General features: G+C 37.3%; 1 protein-coding gene across 7 annotated transcripts in view; it reads right to left on the minus strand.

The window, feature by feature from the left end:
• ADGRG6 (adhesion G protein-coupled receptor G6) overlaps window positions 1-27,740 on the minus strand; it is a 138,072-nt gene that overhangs the window by 23,326 nt on the left and 87,006 nt on the right. For all 7 annotated transcript variants that reach the window (XM_082730853.1, XM_082730857.1, XM_082730851.1 and 4 more), the window contains 14 exons: window positions 25,829-25,881; window positions 24,794-24,856; window positions 20,978-21,120; window positions 18,088-18,199; window positions 16,939-17,003; window positions 16,053-16,263; window positions 14,854-15,025; window positions 13,354-13,494; window positions 10,880-10,999; window positions 9,079-9,124; window positions 7,609-7,715; window positions 3,570-3,697; window positions 1,983-2,251; window positions 703-799 (listed from right to left, as the gene is read on the minus strand). In XM_082730853.1, the coding sequence (XP_082586979.1) occupies window positions 703-799; window positions 1,983-2,251; window positions 3,570-3,697; window positions 7,609-7,715; window positions 9,079-9,124; window positions 10,880-10,999; window positions 13,354-13,494; window positions 14,854-15,025; window positions 16,053-16,263; window positions 16,939-17,003; window positions 18,088-18,199; window positions 20,978-21,120; window positions 24,794-24,856; window positions 25,829-25,881 (1,727 nt within the window). The remainder of the gene's footprint in view (window positions 1-702; window positions 800-1,982; window positions 2,252-3,569; window positions 3,698-7,608; window positions 7,716-9,078; window positions 9,125-10,879; window positions 11,000-13,353; window positions 13,495-14,853; window positions 15,026-16,052; window positions 16,264-16,938; window positions 17,004-18,087; window positions 18,200-20,977; window positions 21,121-24,793; window positions 24,857-25,828; window positions 25,882-27,740) is intronic.

Here is a 27,740-nt window from a genome sequence, read left to right on the forward strand (position 1 = left end):
TTCAGCCATAAGACCAATGGCAGTAGCTGCCTAATTCCAAGTCTCCCATCATGCGAGTGGAGTAAATTCCTACTTAAGACACATGTAAATCATGAATTCCATTACTGTTGCAAAATAATTCCTGTTAATATAATTGGCCTAGTTGAGGCAAGACTTCATTATAGAACTTTGATACTCCTATGGTAATGCTCCTCATGAAGTTAAAAAGCTTACACCAATCACAACATCTTTATAAGATGTGGAAGGATATACTTGATATTCAGAATCACACACACACACACACACACACACACATGCACACACATAGATAGACAGAAAATAGATGAAATTAATTTAAAAATGGTACCATGTGTAACATGTTCTATGAGTAATGTCAACACAAACTACAATTTACAGACGCTCCCCAGGCCTAATTAATACTATGGGAGTTCTTAAGGTACCTCAAAAATTGGATAAAGTATTTAAAGCAATTAAATTTATCTAAAAATTCTCGTAAAAATGGTTATCATTCTGGGTTATGTATTCCACACTGGAACATAACTGCCACAAGGGCAAAATCTGTCTTGAACATCTTTGAATCCCAGACCCTAACATGATTCCTGGCACATAACAAATGCTCAATAAATCAGACTGCTGATGACACAGAAAGCAAAGGAGATACACTCATCACAAATAAATTTCCAACAAGTTGTTATTACTTACAATTCATCCCCCTGTCCTTTTCCATAAGTATCTTTTCCGTAGACCTCATTTTGCTTTCTGCTTACCAGAACAATGGACACAACAAAGCCAGGCAGACCTGTTATAGAAAGACCATGACATAAGCAACTGCTCCAAAGCATCTAGAACTGCCTTATAAGACTGATAATGGCAGGCGGGGGAAAAGAGAGAGAGAGAAAGAAAACCCCCCACATCACAGAATTTTTTTTTTAGAACTAGCAACTTGCTTAAAAGCAACAATACGATCCCTTCTTTGGTGAGGAATGTCCAACTTTAACTGGCAACAGTTAAAACCTGTTCTTAAATAACAGTTAAATATTGTGTTTGCTTACTGTTACTCATTAGAGACCCAGAACCTGGTTTATTATGAATCCAGAGCAAATGTCCTTCGTCGATAACAGCTGCCACTCTGCCAGAGTTTGGGCAGTAAAGGAACTGCAGTTTATTTTGTCCCTTTCTATGTAAAGAAAACTCCTTAGAAACAGTGGGGAAGAAACCATGGGCTGTAAAGTTTTTACAGTCTCCTCTTTCCTCTCCAGAGAATCAATAAAGTATTTTCATGAATATTTCACTGGGGAAGCCCACACCACCCTAATTCCCTGAAAGATGCTTTTAGTGCCCAACGCCTTGGAAATGTCCCATACATCTGTATTGCTATCTCTGCCCACCACCCTCCCAAGAAAAAAAGAAACGAGCAAGCTCTAAATGTTTGCTCCATTATGAACCCAGATAGAGAAGAAGCCCATTTAGAAGATTCCAAACAGTCTAAGGCTACCATCCATGTCTGGCTAAGGAATCATGTTAAGAAGTACAAGGCAAGAATTTTGTCAGTATTCTGGTTGCACACACAAAAATAACTCTCTCTTGCTGGATCCAAGACATGCGCATGTGTTTGGGGGTGAGGACAGCAAGGAGTCTAAGCTGCTTTTATATTTTGAAACATAATGGAAATGCACCACTGTCCGCCAGCTGCTTCTCCAGACTTGGGTGGGCTGGCTCTGGTCACAGGAAATAAGTTTGTGGTGACTCAGGAGACTAGGGCTTTTTCCTTTACTCCTGAATTAAGTAAGAACGGCTGAATAGTTTTTAAAAATACCATTCTGAGGAAGCCCCTGCCTTGGGATGTGTACATCAAACCCGCATCATTCACAATTTTGAAGTTTCTTTTTAGCAGCACTAATCTTTCGACTTAGGACTTTCCTGTGAGAGACGGTCAATTTCCCTGACAGTAAACACAAAGCCAAAACGTTTATGAGGCTTACCCCAGCCAGCGATGCAGAATTTCAGTATGTATCTGCGAATGTAAGTATTAAATACTTTAACCAGGGCAATGTACATGTGAATTGCTTCCAGCCCCATCCAGGTAAAGGTTGCAAGAAGGAAGAAATGGAGCAAGGCTGCGACGGCCGTGCAAAGGCCATCCACATGAAATGAGGCGATCCAGCCATCCAAGAGGAAAAGGAGGTTCAAGAACAACAGGGCTGTACTCAAGTTCATCAGGATTTTGGAGGGATAGTCCCTTCGCAACTTTCTGGAAAAGGGAAAAATGAAGAGGAGAAGGAATACCGTAAATTAGTATTTTAAGCACAGGTGGTCAATTCCTATCTTCTACAGATCCCCGCAATAAAGCCATCTTTGTGATGAGTATTTGACAAATTACTAAGTTTTTTTTAAAAAATTAAACATTTTATTTATTTGAGAGAGAGAGAGAACAAGTGCATAAGCAGGGAGAGGGGCAGAGGGAGAGGGAGAAGCAGACTCCCAGCTGAGCACAGAGCCAGACTCAGAGCTTAACCCCAGGACCCTGGGATCACGATCCAAGCAGGAGGCAGATACTTAAATGACTGAGCCACCCAGGTGTCCCTAAAGTTTTTTGTTTTTTTTTTTTTTTTTTTATAAACATGTATTTTTATCCCCAGGGGTACAGGTCTGTGAATCACCAGGTTTACACACTTCACAGCACTCACCAAAGCACATACCCTCCCCAATGTCCACAACCCCACCCCCCCTTCTCCCAACCCCCCTCCCCCCAGCAACCCTCAGTTTGTTTTGTAAGATTAAGAGTCACTAATGGTTTGTCTCCTTCCCAATCCCATCTTGTTTCATTGATTCTTCTCCTAAAGTTTTTTTTTAATATCAATTTTATTTCAAAACTGTTTCCAATTGTTTACCAAATTTCCAATTAAGTTTCAATGGATTTTTTTTTTTAATCTAGAAAACATCTTAGTTATAAAAATGAGATTTTTGTTAAAAAAATTTCCCTAAAATTCTCTGAAATTTCCTTGATTTTTAATGAGGTAAGAATCCATTTAAAAAAAAAAAAAGTTCCTGTTGGGGTACCTGGGTGGCTCAGTCGGTGAACTCTGCTTCAGGTCATGATCTGGCATCCTGGGATGAAGCCCTACCCCTAGGGTCACTGCTTGGAAGAGAGTCAGCTTCTCTCTTTCCCTCTGACACTCTTCCCCTTCCCCCTGTTCATGCTCTGGGACAAGCTCTCTCTCTCTCTCTCTGAATAAATAAATGAATAAATAAAAAATCTTTACCGAAAAAGGGTTCTTGTTTCAGGACTAATTTTGTTTTAAATTAACATAATGTATTATTTGATTTATTTATATGTTAATCATCTATTAAATGCATTTTATCCATGGACATACAATAATTATACATTAAGATTCTATGGTGAGAAAATTTATGTTGCATGATCTATGTTATGAGAAACCTGAACATTAAAGTTGAACCACTCTCCATGATTCAGAAAGTGTACAGGTATTTTTTTAAAGCAAAGGCAATTTCCTTATTCACGTTTTGGGGCAGTTAGCACTGGCTTTTGACAGATAAAAAATACTTACTCAAATGCAACATATGTCAGGAGAGTGGCTGCTGAAAATATAGCAGATAACCCACACCCAATATAGGTGATGAAGGTGAGAACTTTGGTGTTTCTTGCATCTATCTGAGAGGCAGTTCTTTGAAGGTCCTACATAAAAACATGGGAAGCAGCTGTTAAGAATCTCTCTTTTCACAGGAATAGTGTTTTATTAGAAAGTTCATTGCTAGCACTTACAATTTTAGCACAATCTAAGGGGCTAAAAGCAACACTGCAAATCAATATGGAAGCTTCCATGTATTGTACTCTTGCTGATAATTCCATAAGCCAAAGTGTAGCATTACTGAGAGGGTTGCATGTTGTTTTCTCTCATTACCTGGTAATCCAAACTCTTTGCCCACCAGAATAGACTGAAGAGCAAAACCACTGGGTTGGTCCCTCACCAGAAATTGGGGAAGTCCCTGCCTTGCATAATAAATGATCAGGCCCATTGCTAACATTCACAGGGCTAAGGACACAAGTACAAATAGAGGCCACTATGGCCAATGGGAGCCCTCAGGCAAGTGCTGGCTTTCCAGTAGTGCGGGGCTCAGCCAATGGACAGCCAGAGACTGGTGCTTCTGAGTGTAGTGCTGAGGACCTTAACTGTGGTCATTTCAAAGCTTGGCATGTATTGGGTTAAATGGTCTTTATTTATTTTTTTATAAGTGAGAAACCGTTATAGATTTTTAGATTACAGAGACTTTTTTTTTTTTTAAATCCCTGTTGACCTGAGAGGGCACCATTATGATTATGATTATTATAACACCATTAAGTGTTATGATTTGTGGAATGGAAAGAAGTAAACACTTCTTAGCATATTAACATGAAGTATTAATTTCACTATGCAGAGGCAAACTTGTAAAGTCTGGGTCTGGGAGGGAAATCTTTCTTTTCTTCCTTAAATAGGGAATTGGGTTAGGGATAAATCTTGAGTTAAGACCATCCACTAATCTTGGTTGGAGAAGAGAAGACATCTCTGTTATACGCAGATGTTCAAAAATGGAGACTTCTTGGAGAAAGGCCATATTCCAAAGGGGGTATCTGGTTTAAAATTTTAGGTCTTAAAAAATTTTTTTTAGGTCTTAAATTATGAAAAAATAAATTCTGCTTTATAAGATTTTCATTTTATGTCGTAATTCTCTTTAATTTTCACCAGCATGCCAATAAAACTTGTTACTCACAAACAAAGCCTCCGGTAGGTTGTATCTGCATGTGAGTTTGTGTCTGTGAAATGATGACAGAAGAGTCAGTCTAAGGTTTGGGTAAGGCAGTAAGAAACAGGTAACCACTTCTGTGGCTCCCAAAAATGCACAGTGATCAAATTCAGCAGACACAGGGCTCTAGGTCAGAAGGGACATAGCCTACCTTTTTCTCCCAGAAATCCCTCCAAACACTGGAAGAACCTGGGACTGCCCTGGCACATGAGATGGGGTTCAAGTCAGTGCCAGTGGACTCACGGATAGGTTACCCTGACCAACATTTTGGTTACTCCAGGATTTCATGGAGCAGAGAAATGGTCTTGAGGAATCTCCAGATGACTTGTTCTTACCTCTTGAAAAACTTGTGGCTTACCATCTAGGTGAGGTGGTGAACTTGCAAGCCACAATTAAAACCATAACTTAAAGTGTAAATTAAATAATGTTGTTTACTATTACACATTCATACACAACTCTCATGTTGTCTGTACTTTTAGAGAATGAAGAATATGAAAATATTTATTCCTCTGAACTAGCCAACATGAAAATATACTAATGTTAAAAGCATTAAATTCAGTTTTACTATAAGAGAATGTTAATAGAGGACATTAAAACCTTTGCATATTTGTAGATTAAAAGAAATAATTATAGGTCTGGGGTATATTTTTTAACCTCCCCTATGGTCAGTGTGTCACAGGGCAATGTAGACTCTGAGAATATCTTATATAAATGAATAAAGAGTTTATAAATCAAGAAAGTTTCTTAGCAAAGTCCTGGTGGTCTGGAAAAGCTGAGGGGACATGGGCTCATTGCCAGGAAGAATAAATTCTTGGAAAGTTTGTCTCCCAGCAGTTTATAAACTTGTAAGAGCAGCCAAGGTGCAAAGAACAGTACTAAAAAATGCATATACTTACATATGTGTAAAACTAATTATTTTATCAAATGACAACAGAAAAATACACAATTACAAATTCATAATAAAATTCAAACCATATGTGAAGAAACTAACCAAAGTAACAGGAAACCAACTTGGGTGACACATAAATCACTACTGTATACTGAACTGTATTACTGGTTACCTATTTATCTAACCTTAGACCTACAACATACACAATCGTGCTCAAACACACACGTGCACATACATACATGTGTGCACATGTACACAATTCAAAGAGATAAATGAATTAAGCTAGAGCTTATATACCTGAGTGAATAATGTTGCAAATCAGTGTTTTCTACAAGAATGTATACTATCGCTTTTGGAGAAAGGAGAAAGTGGAAGTTAAAACTGAGTAGGTTTGGGGGCAGCTGGTGAATGTCTGACTCTTGCTTTCTGCTTAGGTCATTATCTCAGGTTCTTGAGATCAAGACCCGTATCAGGCTCTGGACTCAGTGTGGAGTCTGCTTGAGATTCTCTCTCTCCCTCCTCCCTCTGCCCCTTCTCCAGCTCGTACTCTCTCTACCTGTATCTCTCTCTAAAATAAAAAAATAAAATCTTAAAACAAAACAAAACCAAGAGTGTGTTTGTTTTACTTAGAGAAAACATGCTTTAGTTTAATTGTTCATTTTCATGCTCTAGCAGTAGAGAAAAATACTTCTATTTTTGTAAAGTTAAAAAGTTATTTGCTATAATTGCTGCCTTTTTCGATGACTTGCTTTATCCCTCAGAGCATTTATGCAGTAGAGTGTCAGGAAGATCACTTTCAGGGTGGCTGTATGACATCGACCATTTACATTGGCAAGTGGGTTCATGAGCCTAATGCCACATCCCACAGTCCCTACTGCACCTGCCCAGTCCCACGGGAAATGGGCGTAAGATCTAAGGGAGGGGAGAAACATAACCATGATGGTTGTGATTCAAATTCAAAAAGCTTTACTGTCTCAGCCTACACGAATGCCATCAACATTTTAAAAAGCAAATGTGGTTTGATCCTTGGGAACTAAACCAACTACCAGAAACAAGAGCTCTGTTACAAGCGGAAGGATATAGAACACATCTGAAATCTATCCTCAAAGACCCACATGTATGAGATATAAGACAGAGGAATAAGTCTATCGGGGAATCCAAGAAAGTTATTACATGGACAGTCGCTCTCAAAAATTTGGCGAGATGAAAAAAAAATGTTGATGTGATCTAATTTTTGTTTTTTAAAACTGTGGACAGGCTGGTTAATGAGACAAAAATAGGGCCATGGGAAAGAAGGAAGGAAAGAAAGAATAATATGAAGGTTTAGTGGTAACAGGCATGTCACACCCCCCTCTTCTCTCACAGTCCTGAGGACTTCATGGTGTCTTAGTCCCTAATCTGTCCCAACAGGCTGTGCTCACGAGGGGTTGGGGGGGCCTGCATCATTTGGGGTGACAGCTGGATCACCTAGCACAGTACCTTCTATAAAGTCACATTCAGTCCAACGAGAGATAATACAAGAACAATATTTTATCAAAATTTTCACAGTTCCCCTCAGTGTGAGTAAAACCCAACATTGTCTTCCTCTTTAACTTTTTTCTCTCTCCCTCCCCCTTTCCTCTCTGCCTCCCCAACTCTGTGTCTCTCTTAATTCAAGAGTCTCATGGTGATCCTCTTATTTCCAGGACTATTTATAACTGCTGTTAATACTACAGGAAAAAAGAATTCTTTTTTATAATTATTGTTACATATTTTAAATATGTGATCTCTGCTAATTACCAGGATTCAAAATACAGATGACAATTATCAGGAAATAATTTCCCAAAACACGTAATCTAAAAAGGCTGACTTACAAAAAGAAGTATGCCTTCCCAAATTATACCATTTCAAAATGAGTTTAGAAATTCCTCCCCTACCATCAGAACTCCAAAGTGTGTGAGGTGGTTACATAAGCAGACGGTCTCGCTCTCATCTGAATTTCTCTGTGTCACACATCCTGAAGTATTCCAAAATCCAGAACCTTCTGCAAGAGGAAGTCCACAAACAGTGTGAAAATAACAGCAGGCCAGTTCCTTTTCTATAATGGATGATATCTTCTTTAGGAAAATATGCCTCAGTCTTTTCTGCCTTGCAGTTTATCAGTCAAACAGATACAATTCTTAAAGCTGCCAATACTCGGAATAATTTAGATTCCTGGAATCATAGATTGTTAGTGCTGGCAGCAAGACATTATCTAGTCAGTGGTTTTCAACTGTGTTCTACTGAAGATCCTGCAAAAGTTTGGTTTTAGTTTAACTTTTAATGTATTACAAAATAAACTTCCATGAAAAGAGTATCCCTCTTTCTAATATGTTACATACTAATGAAGCCTGAAGATCAACACATTTTTTTGCCTTGGGTCAGCCTTTATTTTTGTAAAGACATAAGAACAAACAGAGGTCAGAGTTCTTATTATTATGTACACAGCAATCATGCACAGTGGAAACCTCTTATAAATGCCCTTAGTACATCTTATCTGACTTTTATGGTAGGATATGGAATATGAGCAATTTATATATTTGAAGAGTATTTTAAGTCTGCAAGGTAATAAATACCATTTTAATTATTTTCCAGCAAATCCAATTTCTCAAAACTGTGCAACTAGAAACCAAACACCACAACTTTCCAGTTCTGATAAGGCTTATCAAAAACAGAGGTTGGGACACCTTCAGACTCCATTTTTTACCAAGAAGCAGTAGTACTGGTCCTGGTTTAGATTTAGCCAGGATAATCCCACCGGGTATCCCCAAGAGAAGGTGACCCTTAGGGGGCAGACGAGGGAAGTTTCATAGTTGTATGAAGAGATCCCCATACCTCATACCTAGTGACTTCTCCCTTAATTGTGCCTTTTTCTCTTAATTGTCTAATGCCATTTTGGAGGCAGTTCATTTCTTTCAAGCAACATACATGTGTTATAACCATTTCTTATTTATAGTCCTTTAGCATGTTTTCCACATAATCTGAAGTCTGGTAGCTAGATTCTAAATTGTGTGCCTCATGCATATTAATAATCTCAGAGGCATCCTTAAAAGAATGAGATCAAACATATATCGATGTTCATCTAAAAGTGGCAATCAAAATGCATACTGTATTTTCAAAATAACTGAAATCAAAGAGATTGTTTGGTTAAAAAAAAAAAAGTCAAGTTTACTTATTTCTTCTTGCAATGAGTAAAAAGTTGCAGAAATGTGGTTCACTTCCCAAGCTACCTAAACTAAACTCCGCAGTTCAGTTATCACACTTACACTGTGACTCATTCTGGCTGGGGTGGAATGAAAGGAAACGGGGGTGTCTAACAATGTTTAAAATTCAGTTGTTCTTAAGACAGCCAATATTTTAAAACTTACCGTTTTTGTTCAGATCCCAGAAGGCACAGATGGGATGAAGCACTGCCTATATTAACATAAGAATAAACATGCGAAATTGTGTTTAAAATAAGTGAAAGATCTTAAGATCTGAATATGGGAAAAGAGTCAGAATGCTAAGGTTTTCACAAAGAAAGAGACCAGTATTAGTCACGCTGATACGACCTAGGAACGGCAGGCAGTCCAGAAGCAAGTGGAAATCAACCATAACCTCGTGAGGAATCACGCTTCCCATTTATCTAAAGGTGACTAGGTATGTCCCACCATAAAATGCTGTCCTCAGCATTTACCAAAGCTCTTTACACTGTAACCTCGGTTTACCTTCAAAATTCTCCTTTACATCTAAGTAAGTGCCCAGAATTGAAAGTAAGGATTCAAATAGATATTTTAAACATCCCTGTTCACAGCAACATTACTCCCAAGAACCAAAAGGTGGAAACAATCAAAGTATTATAAATGGATTAAAAAATGTAGAAGACACACACACACACATACACACACATATGGAATATTATCCAGCCTTAAAAAGGAAGGAAATTCTGGTACATGCCATAACCTGAATGAACCTGGAAAAAGATGGTTAAATGAAATAAGCTAGCCACAAAAGGAAAAATACTATACGATTTCAATTATAAGAGGTGCCTAGAGTGGTTAAGTTCACAGAAAGGGAGAGTAAAATGGTGGTCATAGGGGCCCAGGGGAGGGGAAATGGGGTGCTATACTATATAACGGCCCCCAGTTTTGGTTGGAGAACATGAAGAAGTTCCGGGGATGAATGGCTCTATGGGCACAGAAAAATGGGAAGGCACTAAAAGGTCACAGAATGGTACACTTAAAAATGGTTAAAATAGTAAATATTATGTAATGTACATTTTACCACAATAAAAAAATTCTTTATGGATGAAGGAGCTGAAACAAAGGAAGCCAGAGGGTAGAACAAGGACGTCTCAGAGGGCTCAATGACAAAGCCAGGCTAGTGCTTAGATGACCTAACTTCCAAGCCTTGGTTCTTATCAGCCAGTTTCCTTCCTGCCTGCCTTCCTGCTTTCCTAATAAATGGGAGACCCATGAGTGGGCCCTCTTGAAAAGAGGGGAGAGCCTGTGCCTGGCCTTACCTGAGACCAAAGGACCCCCATATAATTTTATCAAATAAACAGACGATAGCAAGGGCATTGAAGCAACACAAAAAGCAACATTTGCCAAGATTCTAGATAACTGCTAACCTCTCAAAAAATGAGTCAACCCTGCCCTGTTTCCCTTCTGCTTTCCCAGTAGCAGTAATTTCTGACTTAAAAAAAAACAATCCAAGCCTTTTAATGGCAGGATTGTGCAACTGCAACTGCCTCTAATTTCTCAAATTAATGTATCATTCCTTAAAAAGTGGGGTCCTCTTCTTCACTCTCATTCTTCTGAAGGCTGAATCCTAGAAGGGACGAATCCCCCGACTTGCCAATATTTACCGTGACATTACGGCACCACCTGCTTACCTGTTCTCCCCTTTTTGGAAATTTGCCCTCCTCCAAAAAGTGCCAGAATAAAATTCTTAACATGTAGAGAAGAAGAAGGAGAAGAAGAAGAAGAGGAGGAGGAGGAGGAGGAAGAAGAAGAAGAAGAGGAGGAGGAAAAAGAAGAAGAAGAAGAAGAAGAAGAAGAAGAAGGAGGAGGAGGAGGAGGAGGAGGAGGAGGAGGAGGAGGAGGAGGAGGAGGAGGAGGAGAAGAAAGACCCCACACTTCTCTGAAGTCATCTGCCTCTGTTCCATTGTCCTTTGTGGCATTTTCTTACCTGGTTTCTCATATGTTTGATTTTAATTTGAACAGGATCCTTCAGACCCTGGATAGTCATGTTTCCAATACTGCATGCCATCACATAACTCACTAAGGTATATTTCTTGGTTTCTACATCCTTTGAAAGAAAAAAAAAAGTGTATTACTAGTCAGAAGTACACTTGTATTTGATTTTGTACTCCCAAACACGCAAACTGTCAGTACTTTTTGCTTTTAAGATTTTCAATTATAGAACATCCTGTTTATAAGATCAAATTGCTGGCTTTCCTGAAAGAGCTTTGCTATTTCCTTATTATAATAAATACATTGAGGGAAGATTATGAGCTGATGGTATAAGGCAATGTTCATAAAACCTCACTCGTGATTGCTGTGACTGATGCCAGCCAGTTAACATCAGAAACAATGTGAACCCAGAAATCATGTACTCATAAAAGCCACGAAACAATTAGATCATTTCCCTGCCCTAGAAAACAGATGAAGTCGCTTGCTCTTAGAGAAGTATAAAAGAAATATGGAGAGAAAAATAAACTAAAAAAAAATTCATCATTCAAATCCTTGCTAACAATGACCTGACGTGTTTAGTAACTTACAGCGAAATGTAATTCTACTAGATGAAGTTCCCATCCAGATTTTCTTTTTTTCTTTTAAAGGTTTATTTGAGAGCAAGAGAGAGAGAGAGAACGAGCATGGGGGTGGGGGCAGAGTGAGAAGGAGGGCGTCTTATTCAGACTCCATGCTGAGGAGGAGGGGCTTAATCTCAGATCTGAGATCATGACCATGAGGTCATGACCTGAGCCAAAACCAAGAGTCAGGCATTTAACCAACTGCACCATCTAGATACCCCCATGCAGAATTTCTACCTTCCTTCACTGTACACTTGCCACCCTCTGGATCTTCCCCTTCAGAGATGAGGTTGTGAAGAAATCAAATCAGTGAATCCATATTGCAAAATGACTGGGGCCAACAGCATGTCTGTCAGCAAGACCTTCTCTCACTCCCTCTTCCCTTGTGTTTTTCTTGTCAAACCTCCTGCATTTCTCTATTGCAGCTTATAAATCAGTTGTCTGGGAACAATTACATGGCTTCTTACATGCCAAATAAATCTCAGCATTCAGAGTATGGTTTTTTGTTACTTATGTGTGATCATGCTCAATAAAGTTGGTAATGCCTTGAGGATAACTAGTCCTTTCTTTAAAAAATATTCATCTCTTGTTCACTATGTTAAGAGAGTACCAGAGAACCCTTAAAATCTTCTGACTCTGCTATAAATTTGCTTTAAAAAACAAATATATGTTTCCTAATAATATGTTGATTGGGAGCTGCCAAGGGAAAAGGGAAAGGCAGCATGCAGAAGACAGACTCAAAATGAAACAATGACAGATTCTGACAGTTCTAACCTTTCTCCCAAACCCTTCCCTCTGGACTCAACCTCTTTGAACAGAGCCTCCTTCACCACCCATCACATTTTTGTGACACATACTGCATTGTTTTGGTTTTCAAGGTGGCATTGTAAGCCTCAAATAATTTTTACAAGAGCAGTTTATTTGTTCCTAACTATTAAAGCCTTCAGAATAATTAGTAATCGCATTCTAATTTACCCAAAATTTTACATAGCTTGTTTCTAAAGCACTGGCTGAAAAAATGTTAAAATTTTAGAATTATTGTAAATGATTTCATGGTATTTCTTCTCTGCAACTTATATTGCCATGCCTCTGTATGTGACAGTTGGAAGCAATGCTATTGGCCTTGAGACTTGCCTATTTTCTCTTACACAGATGACATTGTTTAATATATGCTGGTATCTTTAATTTAGTAGACAACTTCTATTTTTTAAAAAGAGTTCAGTGAAACTACTCTGGATAGGGTTGCACTGTTACAGACAATGAGAGGCCACCAGTGTTTGCTGGCAGTGGACTTTCTAGTATCTAGAAATGATGCCAATAATAATGACAGTATGTGCTCAGCACAATGCCACCCAACTCTGGGGTGTGAGGGCCGAAGGTCTTTTGAAATATTAATGGGAAAACTGATTAAAGCCAAGAATGCTGCCCATTATGTAAACAGTCCTTCCTGCTGAATTTTAAAAAAACAGAAACAAAAACCAAACCTTTCCTTTGGCATACAGTTTCTTTGACTCTGAAGGTCTAAATTGTTGGAGAACATAAAATATTTAACAAAAGGAATAATAAATAATTCTTTCTCCACAAATTCCATTCTTAATTGTACCATGCCAGTCTTAATCTAGTATTTGATTTATTTAAAAAACCTAAATGAACACTTCCTGTAATAAGGATATAATCATCTGAAATAAAATGCTTAACTAATTATGTTAAAATTTTTCATTTTTGAAGATAGAGTAGGTTAATTTCTCTATATCTCTTGATATATTTTCAAGGAATCCAAACTTTCATATTTTCCTTCTAAACAAAGAAACTCAACTTGCAACTGAAAAATGATTTAATGAACCCTTACCTGGAAAAGTCCAGTTTTATTAAAGAAAGTAAACTGTGCTCTTTTAACTAATACAGAATCTTCTTGACTTAAATTCTCAAGTAAGTTGGGAGGCAAAATTACAGAAGCCAATGGGTCTATTTGTCCACTCTCAAAATCCATCTGCCACACAAAGAGAGATTCACAGGTCAAGTAATGACAAATTACAATGATAACTACTCCACGTACTGAGCGAGGCAGGAGAAGGGCTACTTAGCTAGGGCTGGGGTTTCCCTTCACTGGAGTCACTGCCCTCCTGACTGAATCCCTACAGACAAAAGCCTGGATCTTCTCTGAGTTTTGCAAATGTGGAAAAACAGAGAAGATGCACTGATTTCAAGGCAAGTAGAGCGATCCACAAATCAGTTAACATCTTCAAATATGAGTGAGATTTACCCTTAATAGACTTCGAATTTTTCTCAAAACACCTAGTGAAAGCTAACTACAAAAAAGGAAAAAAACAAACAAACCCACAAGATTGGAGTTGATTTGTCTGGTTGCTGAGACCGAGTATCTCTGCACAGAGGAAGCAGCAGAAGTTGTATGAATAATCTTTGATATCATTTCCCCAGAACCCACAGATCAGGACAAAACATGTCTTTCCACAAATGGATTCAGAATTAGACTGAGGCTGACCAACTTTTCACTCTTAAATGTGAAACAGAAATATCCAAAAGAGCCGCTACTCTGAGGCGAAAAACATTCTTCCTTTCCTCCAGATTTTTAAACATTCCATCTTGGTTTATCTCCACAGTGGAGAAGCGCCACTGAGGGCTCTCCCATCTCAAGGACGATGTTCCGATCATTTCATTTACCCACACGGCTAACACTGACACACGTGGGAACTTGAAAGTTATCTGCTGAACAGTCACATTCACAGGGCAGAGAAGCTCTCCGTTAACCCATCCAGTCTCATTACTGCCTACCCCCTCCCAGGCTCCACGCCACTGGTTCTCAACAGAGCTCTGTTCAAAGACTAGCCCAATCTGCAATGCCTGGAAACTTGTTCCAAGTATAAACCTTGGAGATCCACCCAGGATCGACTAACTTAGAAGCTCTGGGGATGGGAGCCTACACTCTGTTCTGACAAGCACACCAGGTAGTAGTACGCAGTTTGACAATTGGTAGGGTTGAATACATGGCAGTTCTTCCCACCCGGACCCTGAATAAAGCCCTTTCTTCTAACTGAGCAGATCCCTGCCCACCAACCTCAATAGGGGTTTCCCAGTCATGGTTGAACAGTCAGTTCCACTGTCACCTCTTGCAGAAGGTAAGCTGACCACCCTATCACGCAGGTACTAAAAGGATACCTCCTCTCAGTGTCCACATGCCTGTGGCTACTGCTACTATTAACCTCAGCCAGTACCTGAATTACTTGCCTGCTACCCCACCAACCAAGATGCTGAAGCAGAAACTGGCAAGTGATCAGGTAGTTTTCCTTTGTCTAATTAATTAAAATTAAAGAAAGCACTAGCTCATTACCTGGAAATAGGACTCATTATTGCTTGGAAGACCGATGCTAAAATTTGAAATTTCATTTGTCTCTGGGGACAGGGATGATACTCCAAGGGCCAAATTCCGAGTTGTAATATTCACATGGGATGTGCTACTTAGGTCTATCTTGAAGGCCAATTCGTCAATTGTTTTTAAAGCTCTAAAGAAATGACAGTGCCACTGTTAAGCAACACGTTATTTATGTAGTTGTACACATGCGATTTGCAGCAGGGACAAAATACAGACCAAGTAAAACTGCCTTTAAATTTTCTGATCTTAACAGCATGAATACCAACAAAATTACTCCAAACCATAACAACATCAATAAAAATACAGAATCATATGGATGAATACATCCTCAAGAGAAATATTATCCTTTAAGGAATACCAACCATTATATCACCCTAAACAAATATTGTTTTTCACTTCCTAGCCTTTTTCTTTCCTCATATATAAAAATACCTTTTCTATTTCATAACTGAGTGAGAATCAAAGGAAAATAATGAGGTAAAAGCATTTTTTTGGACTCTAAGACACTATAAAAAAGTTTATAATTATTATGTAGATAAAGAAAGTCAAAAATATATTTTAAAAGATACAAGATTTTCATTGATAAAATTTGGGTGAAAGGAAGGAAACAAGAAATATTAACACATTAATTGAAATAAGTGGATGCATACTAATTGTGTAAAAATGATACATTTCACATGCCCTGAGCATTTTCATTCCTGAAGTACAATGATCACAGCTATGGCATTTCCATGTCACAGTCCGTAGGACAGAATTTACATCGACCACGTTATGCATAAAAGATGTGAGCGGAATGTTTGCTAAGTGTCTCCTTTGCAAGGAAAGTGTCCTATGCTAATATATATAATAGCTTATCTTGTGAATTAATTCCAGTTAACATTTTTTTCAGATGAGAAATGACATACTGATATGTTTTTCTGGAGCTATTTATATATCTTGCCAGATGGACAATCCTAATCATTTTGTAAATTATATTTCTCAAGAGAGAAAATAGAGAACTTTGAAATCCATTTTGTGAATGATCTTGGGAAATGTCCATGGATCTTCTGGAGATTTAAATGATGAAAGCTGGACACCAAGCAGTCAGATAACTGAGAAATTACATAACATGTATCCAATAAATTTTACTCTCCAGAAGGAAAAAAAAAAATACTTACTCAGAAGAAGACTCAAGCAAGTCACTGTCTGGACTGGTTAAGATATTGGAAAATATATTCATTAAAGTTGAACCAAGCATTATATCAATGTTTTCTTCTTTATTCACAATCCTTTTGACCTGTTCTACGATTCTGGTAATATTGGCTGAGCTTAAGATCTGCCCATCACTGGTTAAATTTAAAATTTCGTTGGCCACTTCATTTGCTTCCTCTAAAAAAAATACAGGAAAACACACACACACACACACACACACAAGATTTTGAACATTTCAGGAATCCAAAATATACTATGATATTTTCACTTCATAGTCCCCACTTTGGAGGGACCAATATTCATACAGAGTCCTAAGAGAAATATCCCCAGAATCATAAAATATAAATGTATATCTCCTGCCTAAAAATAATACACAACTAGGGGTGCCTGGGTGGCTGAGTTGGTTAAGGGTCTGTCTTAGGCTCAGGTCATGGTCTCAGGGTCCTGGGATCTACCATCAGTGGGCTCCCTGCAAAATGGGGAGCCTGCTTCCCTCTACCTCTTCCCCTCCACCCCCGACCAAGGTTTCATGCTCACTTTCTTCCTCAAATGAATAATAAATAAAATATTTAAAGAAAATAATACACAACTGAAAAACATTGACACAAGTATCAATTTATATATTACATGTTCTCTAAAATTGACTATTTTTAATCTCCAACAGAAAAAACAGGACAAAAAGTTGGAATCTGGAAAAACAGAATTTTCTACCTTAAGTGAAATAATCATTTGCTTAGTTTTTGCTATTACAATGATTATCATTTAGCAGGAGAATACATCTGAAGAGGATGAAAACTATGATGTGTGAAGTCATTTCATTTTGCCTGTGAGAACTGAAGAAAAATTGCTCACTTGAACAATTGGAGAGATCAGGAGGCCCCCAGTAGGCTACAGAATTGTTGTCAGCCTTAAGATAACTGTGGAACAAAACAAGATATTTCAAATATTTGGCATAAATGACAGTTTAAATGACAAAATTAGTGAATAGTAAGTTTGAGAATTTGCCTTTGGTACCTAGGTAAATTTCATTTGAAAATAAAATTGTAATACATGGAAATAAAACTCCCACTAAGAATCTTATTAGAAAAAATAATCAGGTGTCATGCACCCTGGAAACACTATTGTGTGTCCTAAGCTAGGATATTCTGGTTACTAAGGGTAATGGCATACTCAGTAACATGGGTCAAACACCTCTTTAAGAACTTTGATAAAGTCTGATTTTGATTTCACAAGATTCAGTAAATCGGGTTACAATCCACACTTTATAGGTGAGGGAAAGGACAGAGAAATCAAAGAACATTCTGAAGTCTCACAGCCAGTAAGAGGGAGAGCCTTGTTTCAAGCTAGGGTCAGTAACTCTCTAAAGCTCTTTCCTTCCTTCCTTCCTACCACATGTCAAACAGCAGAATGTGCAAAGTTGGGCCAGTTTCCATTGCTGACCCCTTCTGTCCCTGTGAGAAAACTCTAACTGGGGGTGAGGCGGAGGGTGAAGGGCTGGTCTTAGTAGTCAGTGAATCCTCTGCAGTCAACGTGGGTCGGGGGTTTTTGTTAAACTCTTCAGAAAAATCTATTCCCCAACAGCCTGCATTAGCAGCCCAACCTGAACCCTGAATTCATTCCCTCTTTTTCTGCCTCTTTTCACTCCAACAATAACCATTTCCAACTGTTTAAAAGTTCTGGAATTTCAGATGCATATTCCAAAGCTGTGGGTTAGTGCTGTTCATCCACATGCTTTGCTCTAGAATCACCCTATGGTTTCCAGATTTCCCCATCTTTCTTTGGAGAAGTCTTAAATCATCATGGTGCTTGGGGTCAAAAGGCTTCTCTGGGTAACCTACCTGCCTCTTTACCCTCCATGAAGTGTGTGATTTAGGTATTCACAGACTCTCTTGCCCATCTTTCCAATCAATATGCAATGCATGGGAGCTATCGTGCAGCCTGTGTAACCCAGGAAGGTAGGTACTGTGGAGCTCTACTAGCAAGATTCAATAAAAGCATTACCATGTCCGTGAAGCAGAAAAGCCCTGTTTCCCTACACAGGGATGGATGTATACAGAAGGGTGGATGTCTGGCCAGTAATAGCCTTTGGGATCCTCATCAGCAAGACAAAAGCCTACATGAAAATAAAAGCCAACATGGACATGTTAATCTATTCTTTGAAGTTAGGGGTGAAAGATGAGAGAAAATGATGGTGTTGGTACTTAGGTATTTATTTCATGTAATACTAAAGTACCAGTTTTTTATGGTCAGAATTTGTAAAAACTTAGAAATCAGGAACAATAAACATTTAGTACATTTCAGATACAAAAATTATTCAAATCAAACCACACACTTAAGTAGAATCATAAAACATGCATCATTATTCTAATACAAATCATTAGCCAATAAAATGAGTAAGATCAATATATTTTCAAAAAAATAAACACTGCATGCAATGATGATCCTGAAAAGTTCAAAATGTGATTTTTGAAGATCAAAACATGATCTTTTCCCAAAGGTGAAACCCTATAAAGTAACGCAGTAATTGTGCTGTCATTGAGTTGTAAGCATGTTTTATGGAAAACTTTTCTAGCTGCTCTGAAAGCATCTATTGCCTGGAAGTTTGCTGGGGGGATGGCAAGAGGAGACCCATGAACCAGCATCACAGGCCCCTTGCACATGCCCTCCTCCTCAAATCATCCCACCTGTTGTTGGAAAACTCTCTGGGCAAACGTCATGACGTCAGTAATTCAGATTTTACGATTTTAAAAATACTTCAAATATAAGCAATATATTAATGACAACAAAATTATGTCATTTCAGGACAGAAGAATAGCAAGTTAAACCAGACTACTGGAAACTGCTATTAGAGTTACCAACCAAATATTTAAAGAAATTTCCCATCTACACATTTTAAACCTTAACGTCACCAGGGTTTGTTCTTAATATTTTCAATTGGTAGGAATTTTTCCCCTTAGGCCCACTTGGAGGAAAAACAATAAAGCACAGGATTTAAATTAAGTCATATAAATTATATGTCCAGAGAGTTTTCTGGAATTCCTCAGCCCCTTAGAACAGAGATGAAGCTGACTGACCCTCACAGAGCTACCCTGTCATATATAATCCACCATTCATCAAGCCACTTCCTCATGGAGACTCATTTGTGAAAGGCAGCATGTGCACTCTCTCCAGGCTCATGAAGCCTCATTTGTTAATAAGCAACCACTTTCCCACAGAGGCTGAGAAAGTGTTCACGAGGATGATGTCCATAATGATGACTGGCATTCCACCACATCTGTGAGTTCTCTGTAGTTGTGTAAGTGGACACATTACATATGGGTAATTCCTTATTGAAGCAGGGATGCCTGTTTCTCTATCACACCGGGATTCTGGCCTCAGTGGGAATCAGCCTCTTAGAAACTGAGAAATACTTGCTTCCCTCACCTTAGCCTACTGTGTGTGTATCAGGAAAAGTATCAGCTTTATTTCTCTTGATCTCTATTAATATGCTTAATCATAACATAATTATATAACATTACAATAATAACTTCACTTCTGGTTGTCCATATTTGTGACCATTAATTTTTCCAAAATATTTACATCAAACCTCATTCTCTTATTTTTTCAAGTATTTAAGTGATAGGGAATGTGCTGGGTGTTCATAGGGCAGGTGGGAAGTGAGGGTGATTAAAAAAACAAATATACTAAGAGGTGTTCTCAAGCCAGAGGAGATTCCTGTTTAAAGAAAATATCCATAAGAACGTAAATAAGTCCAGTCAAATGTTACGGTCTTCTAATTTGTCCAGTGTTCTAGGGATCCAGAAAGCAGGAAGTGGATGCTCAAAGGCACTGACTCCTACTTATGCATCATGATGTCACAAAACACACCACAGAAAAGACAGCTTTGGGCTATCTTTAAAACAATGGTGTGATGTCAAGTGGAGGGTGGGAGTATGGAAGAACCGTGTGGGCAAGACACAGAAAAGCACCAAGGAGCATGGCATGTCTGCAGAGGTACACATGCGTGGTTGGAGCTCCACATGCAAATGGTGTCTAGGTAAGAACTGATTCTAAATCTGGGCGAAGTCCCGTATTTTACCTATTCCTGTGAAGTCAGTGCTATCATTAATGAAGATGGGAAGCATAAGAGAAGAGATGTTTTCTAATAAGAAACTGCCTTTTCTAAGATTTACCTCATTAGAGTTCCCATATATCCACACATATACTTTTTAAAATTGACATACAATGTACTATTTGTTTCAGGGGTACAGGTCTGTGAGTCATCAGTCTTACGCAATTCACAGCACTCGCCATAGCATGTACCCTCCCCAGTATCCATCACCCAGCCACCCTATCCCTCTCCCCGCCCCACCCCAGCAACCCTCAGTTTGTTTCCGGAGATCAAGTCTCTTATCGTTGGTCTCCCTTCCCCAGTCCCATCTTGTTTCATTTTTCCCTCCCTTTCCCTTATGACTCCCCCACACTGCCTTTCAAATTCCTCTCTGATCAGAGAGATCACATGATAATTGTCTTTCTCTGTCTGACTTATTTCGCTTAGTATAATAACCTCTACTTCCACATATACACTCTTTATTCCTTAAGCTAAAGTCAATTCTGATCAAGTCTAAATGGGCACTTTGCTCATGTTCTTAGTTTTTCCAGAATATGTCCCCCAAATAAAGTGTAAACTTTCCTCTGCCCCTTTCATTCCTTTAGATTCACATGTATTGATATCTCTGATGTGAACCATGTCACCCACTTGTTACTACGCCACCAATATGATGAACATCATCATCAGAAAGAATAGTTTTCAATAAGCAAACAAGGCACAGAGGAAGAATATTGTTGTTGCTGTTTCAAGTAAACCTGAAAAGTTATACAAAATACACATAAAGAAAAATACTCAACTTACCCAGTTGCCTCACACTCACTGTATACAGCCTCAAGCCTTCATCCAGGGACTCATTATTTTTTAAGAGCTTCCGTTCAATGTCTTTTCCTTCTAAACTGGCATTGTTGGTAGCATTGTAAACTAGAAGGGCCAAAATCACCAACCTAGAAAAAGGTTTCAGATGTAATTATTGGAATTTCTGATTGTTTGGTTGATTTATTTTTATTTTTATTATTTTTTTTTTGGTGGAAAAGAAGGACATTTGGATATGGTAGTAAGAGAGATGACCATGAAGGGTTGAGACAGGAGAAACCGGCCAAGGCACTCAGAGACTCCTGTGGCTACATAAATTATTATGTTAAAAATATCTCAGTATTGGGCACCTGGGTGGCTCAGTGGGTTAAGCCGCTGCCTTCGGCTCGGGTCATGATCTCAGGGTCCTGGGATCGAGTCCCGCATCGGGCTCTCTGCTCAGCAGGGAGCTTGCTTCCCTCTCTCTCTCTGCCTACCTCTGTCTACTTGTGATCTCTCTATATATCAAATAAATAAATAAAATCTTTAAAAAAATCTCAGTATGAATAGATTATATATATATCTCCTGTATAATTCTATTATATCATATCACTATCACCTCATTTCTTTTAAGAACTATTTTAAGTAATATTTATAGCATACAGGCAAGAAAGGGTCATACTTGTGGTTAATTTGTTAATTGTTTCTTTAGAGCCAAAAATGAAGTTTTTTTAGAAAAGCTAAGCTCCAACGAACCTGACTAAACTGATCATTTGACTTTAAAATTATTAAGGGTGTTATTGTTTACAAATGTGTTAACAATTTCTCCAGAATAGTGATAATGATTTTCCATCTCTGTGAAGCATTGCAAGTATGTTGTATGGTGAAAAGTTACAAAATAAATACTTAAAATATACATGGTGATTGCGGGGGTATTACAGATGGAGTTTATAGACTGTCTGACCTTGAATGTCTTTAAAAAGAAAATATTTCTATGAGAAGCAGAGGTGTATCCTAAAAACCCCACCAAAACTTTTGGTTCTACATTTTGAAATAACGTAATTTTCTGTTCCACTATAATCATAGCTAGAGTTAATAGCAGAAATCAAAACATGCCAAATTCAACATAATAATGCTGCTTTTGAAATAAGTATTGCCAGTAGAGAGGCATGACATATTGTATTTATAAAATTATACAGGTGTCAATAAAAATAAAACCAAATACTCATACATTTGTGGTGCTAAAAAATGAAAGACTAAATGAAATCTATGGTATTTAAGGCTAGGTGAAATTAAAGAAGGGCTCCATTTCCCCCCTAAATATGTGTGTTAATTTCAAAGACAAAGTGTGACTATTCTCATAATTCAGTCCGAAAAGCTATTTATCCCAAAAATGATCTACTCCCCACTGTTCACATATAAGTCATACTTCAGGTTGAGCAAGACACAGATGTAAAAAGAATGGTGAACTGTGATAACTTAATGATTTTTTAAGTGGCCTAGGAAAAGTATCCTCTGATTAAATTATTGTAGGAAGATAAGCTTTGCTACTCCAGTTCCTGAGAGCTTAGTGTTGGGAACATGACCTTTTACTTCTCTTGAATATTGAGAACATCATGAGCACAAATGCATTGTGATAATCCTGAATACCCAAATTCAGCAATCCAAGAGCGGCCATGCATTTTCACTGGTCTTATCTCTGTATTTTCCTCTCTCATCCTGAAAACTGAAACTCACTTATGGTTCCACAAAGTTTCATTGACTGTTACCATCAATCATCCTTTATTTGAATAAACCTGTCTCTGCAGCTTTGGTTTCCTATCTGTCCAGGCAATAGAGGATGATAGCATTATCTGAGCTTATGGTCTATGTTAAGTGTTACAACCAAATAGAAGGAAAAGTTTGGAAAAAAGTGTGTGTATAAAACTAATTGACTCTGGTTTTGAGAAAAACTATGAGGGACTACAAAGATTCATCAATGAGCGTAGAGAAGAGAAAAAAGGGGAAAGACTATAAGAATACATTTTAAAACAATTCAAAAATCATTAAAACATGCTTAAACAATAGGCTTTAAATAATTTCAAAAATTTTTGAGACAAAGATTTAAAGATTTATACCGAAGAAAAATTAAACATGTGGACTTTCCCATATACATGGTCTTAGTTCTCTCTCCCTGTAATTTGCTGTAAAGTTGGTTTGACAGACAGAAAACGGAGAGTCCATGAATTTAAATGTTTTTCAAGCAAGAGTTTCTGAGGTATTGATGTACACTAATGATGGCTGGGACTTAGTATTACTGGGTAGTAGAAGAATCACAGAAGGTCCACTAAAAAGGGCACTGCTGACTTCCTGAAGAGGATTCACGACTGGTGATACCCCAAACTATGGCTGCCTCAACTATTAGACAAAGTGTTCAGCAAAGGGATCCATATCTCTGATTTGTTATTAAAAGCTCAACATGACCTAGCAGCGCAGGTTAGAGAAAAAAATGATTTGGCTAAATAGAAAAGTCCTGTCACCATCAAGAGTATAGTATTAAAATAATTATTCTGTTCTTCAGATCATAAAGGAAAAAGAACAAAGAAGATAAAAAACAAATTTCCCTCATCTGATAGTTCGAGCCAATCTGTTGAATACATACCAAAAGGAAAAGTTTCAATTATAACTTAAACACATCTGCTTCCTAATATTAAACAGAAAAAGAAAAATAAGAAGAAACTCTCTGGTCAAATCTCATATGAAATTCTATTTTTTTTTTATTTTTTATTTAATTTTATTTATTTATTTGACAGAGAGAAATCACAAGTAGATGGAGAGGCAGGCAGAGAGAGAGAGAGAGGGAAGCAGGCTCCCTGCTGAGCAGAGAGCCTGATGCGGGACTTGATCCCAGGACCCTGAGATCATGACCTGAGCCGAAGGCAGTGGCTTAACCCACTGAGCCACCCAGGCGCCCTGAAATTCTATTTTTATCTTCTCCTGGTAAGAGTATATCACCTGAAAAGAAGGATTTTCCATCATTATGGTTAAATCTGTAAAATTAATTCAGTGTATTGACACAGAGCCAGACTTACATGAACTTTTGCCTTTCAACTATTTCCTTTTCTCTTCTTTGGAAATGTAATAGACTACCTGAACCCAACTAAATTTATTTCATTTAGTAGTTTAAGTTTTTTTTTTTAATTACACAGCACTCTGAACAGTTGGCCTTTATCTGCCAGCTGAATCTGTAGGACAGATCTGTTAAATTACCTGCTTGCTTAAGTCATCATCTTGATTTAAATTTTAAAATGGACACTTCCAAAAATTAACTATTACCCATATTATTAGATGCTACTGTACATAAGTACCTTACTTAAAGCTGTAACTATCTTTTTTATTCTTTGACAGTCTTTTTGAAACTTCAATTAAGAGGTAATGGGTTATCTTAAGTAAACTAAAAATACAAAAAATAATAACTCATACATTTTAAGTGTTCTACTTCTGAATTATTTTTCACCAGATGTACATCTCCATCTACTCTACTATTTGATGCCTTTGACCACAAGAAAAAAAAAATTAGTGTGCCAGTGTTAAGGAGATAACTTAAAAGCATTACCTGTTTTTTGGTTTTTTTTGTTTGTTTGTTTTTAATTTATTTTTTATTATCAGCATAACAGTATTCATTATTTTTTCACCACACCCAGTGCTCCATGCAATCTGTGCCCTCTATAAAAGCATTACCTGTTAAAATGTTTCTCTCATCTCATTATTTTCACTTCTCTACCAGTCAAAACAAAGAGCTAGAAAAAGGATGTTATACTTTCTGTAAGACTTTGTCAGTGTTACCTTTGATCATTCACAATGCTTCTCTTGACTTTAACCTTGTCCTCTCCCGTGTTCAGGTGAAAACTATAAATACAATATGAATATTCATTATCAACCTCATCTGCCACATCATCAGCAACAAAATTTGAGGAGGTAAAAGAAAGAGGCAAAATGAACGTTGTAAGCCAGTATTTCCAGCATGTGTCCTGAGGTTCCAGTTCTTTTCATAGGCCCCAGATCAAATGGCTCCTTTGTAAATTAGCTTGGCAGCTGTGCACCCTTGTTCTCTTTTCAAGACTCATGATGTCATGTTGGTTACACTAAATAATCTGAGATATTTGGATTTATAGAAATCTGCTTCAGTTTGTTTAAGAACATACTTCCTGAGCTAATTCAACATGTGATCCCTTTTCATGTGTTAACTTACGATGTCTCTTGGGTTCACAGAACATCTATCTAGGGGTAATGACATACAGTTTTGAAAGCGAATTTGAAACTGTGAATGCAAGTTGCAGAGGAGGATATGTGGATGATACTATTTGCTAGGCAGTGCAAGTATTTTAACAGAATAGTAAAATATATTTTTGAAAAGCTAGGTGCAGAGTGTAAGTGTCTTATCTTGTAGAAAAACGGTCTCTAAACCGCGGTGCTATCACTGGTTCACTGGGGTGTGAGATGAAACTAACACAACTTCTATATATACTCGATTATCTTGTTATATTTTGTAATATATTTATAACATGTACTGGTTAAGTAAGACACAGATTTTAAATAAAATCAAAAAATCACAAATATATTTTGGGAATACATACTAGTTTTTTTAAAAAAATGATTGGGATCCATGATCAAAAGAAAATTAAAACCAATTGCAGAAGCACTGAAGATTTTTATGCAAAGAAATTATATAATACAGAGTTGTTTTAGAAAGACTATATATATGGTATATGTATATGTGTGTACTGGTGTCATGTGTGTGGGGTATAGTCAGAGAGATGAACAGTAGCATTAAACTAGACACTACTTTTTATTCTTCAAATCATTCATTCTGTCATTTACCTGATATTAACCACATAAACAGTGTAGTTCCAATTTTGGAAGGTTGAATTGAGCTGAAAAACACAATGGAAAAGGGTGAGTTCTGATAATACTTCCTAAAAAATATCTGAATCTAGTTTCTTCCCTCCCAAAAGATAAGTTGTTATTTGAATAAGATCCTGGGAAAATCCCAGAGAGCCAGAGGAGTGAAAGAAAGGTAAAAATAACATTCACTGGATCATGATATGCCAAGAACTTTACAAAGGTTGTTTCTTCGATCTCACAACGACTAATGAGATAGGTATTATCTGTTCCCCAACCCTCATAGATGAAGAAACTGAGCTTCATGGAGAGGAAACAGCTTGCCCAATGTCCCTGACTAAGAAGTAGCAGATCCCAGATTAGAATCCAAGTATGTATGTCTGGAAACACTATACTTTTCCTCTCTAGTCCATATTATAATGGGCCCCACTCTAGTGGTTCTTTGAATTAGCCATAACACTGAGGGCTACACAGGAGGATAAGCATAATAAACACCTTCTATATTCTTCCTTCAATAAACACTGTGGTACAATAACATATTTTTCTAGTATCACTTCATAAGGATATTAGTAAGAAGAATTACAAATTAACAACACAAAACAAACCTTTAAAAAACAAACAAAATGAGTTCAATATTATTGGGAACTATGTTAATTATTATGTGGGTTATTTAATAGTCTTATAGGTCTTAGTACCAGACTTTTTAAAGAAGCAATGGATTATATTCTCAATATAAATAGCAACCTCCCATGATGCACTGTCCAATATGATCACAAATGAGATAGCTTTACTGTTATAAAATCTTCCTATTTCTGTATCACTTTCAAAGGGTTTTTTAGGTCTTATTTCATATACACAGTTAGCCTTCCTTGCAAGCATTCTTAAAGTTGAATGTAAATTCTACAAGGTGCTGACAAAAAGTATTAAATTATTTTAAAATTAAAACAGCAATAATATGAATCAGGAACACTACTTGTGTTTTCTCTAGTATCAAGCATCTGCTTTGGTATCTCGCCTCCTAAATGAAAAGTTTCCAGTAAAGTTTAGATTCAGATGACAATGAAGCTGCATTGAAAACTATGTATGTAATAAATATAAATGTAAAATTATATGCTGCCTAAGGCACAGACTCTCCAGTGAATGTTAATTTCCCAGGTTAATAATATTAGTAGTGGCTTATTTGAGCCACTTTTATCTTTTTTATCTTTTTAAATCATTCTGACTTAAAACAAAAAGAATTCTTGGAAGTAAATGGGTTGCAAGACATTGGGGGAGTATGTGCTATGGTGAGTGCTGTGAATTGTCTAAGACTGATGAATCACAGACCTGTACCCCTGAAACAAATAATACATTATATGTTAATAAAAAATTAAATTAAATTAGATTAAATTTTTAAAAAGAATAGGCTCTTTATGTAAGGCTGCCCTCCATTTGGAAATGACATATATCTCCCAATGTTTGAATTAATTACTGACTGTAATATGTCAGTCCAAAAAGTCAACAGCAGCATTTTTCATTGACTTCTATTAGAGAATGTTGCTCCTCTCAATTTTATAATAGAATTGTTCTATCCATATGATTGTTTCCTATGTTAACCTGTTTTAAAGTGTATTGAGAATAGGAGTTTTCTTACTACAGACCCTTCAAAACAAGACTGTATTGTTATATTAAGTTATTCTTCGATAGATAGATAGATAGATAGATAGATAGATAGATGATAGACAGATAGATAGATAGACAGAAAGACCGTCACTTCCACATCTCAATGTATGATTTAGCTTTGTTTTGCTACCAAGGGCATGGTTACTAGATACCTTCTGCATAAGAAAACCTGTCTTTCACAAAATTTATACTAGAGTGACTTTATTCAGTGTTAAGTCTATAGTAGTAT

This window comes from Mustela nivalis, assembly GCF_964662115.1.
Source record: "Mustela nivalis genome assembly, chromosome: 5".
Taxonomy (NCBI): domain Eukaryota; kingdom Metazoa; phylum Chordata; class Mammalia; order Carnivora; family Mustelidae; genus Mustela; species Mustela nivalis.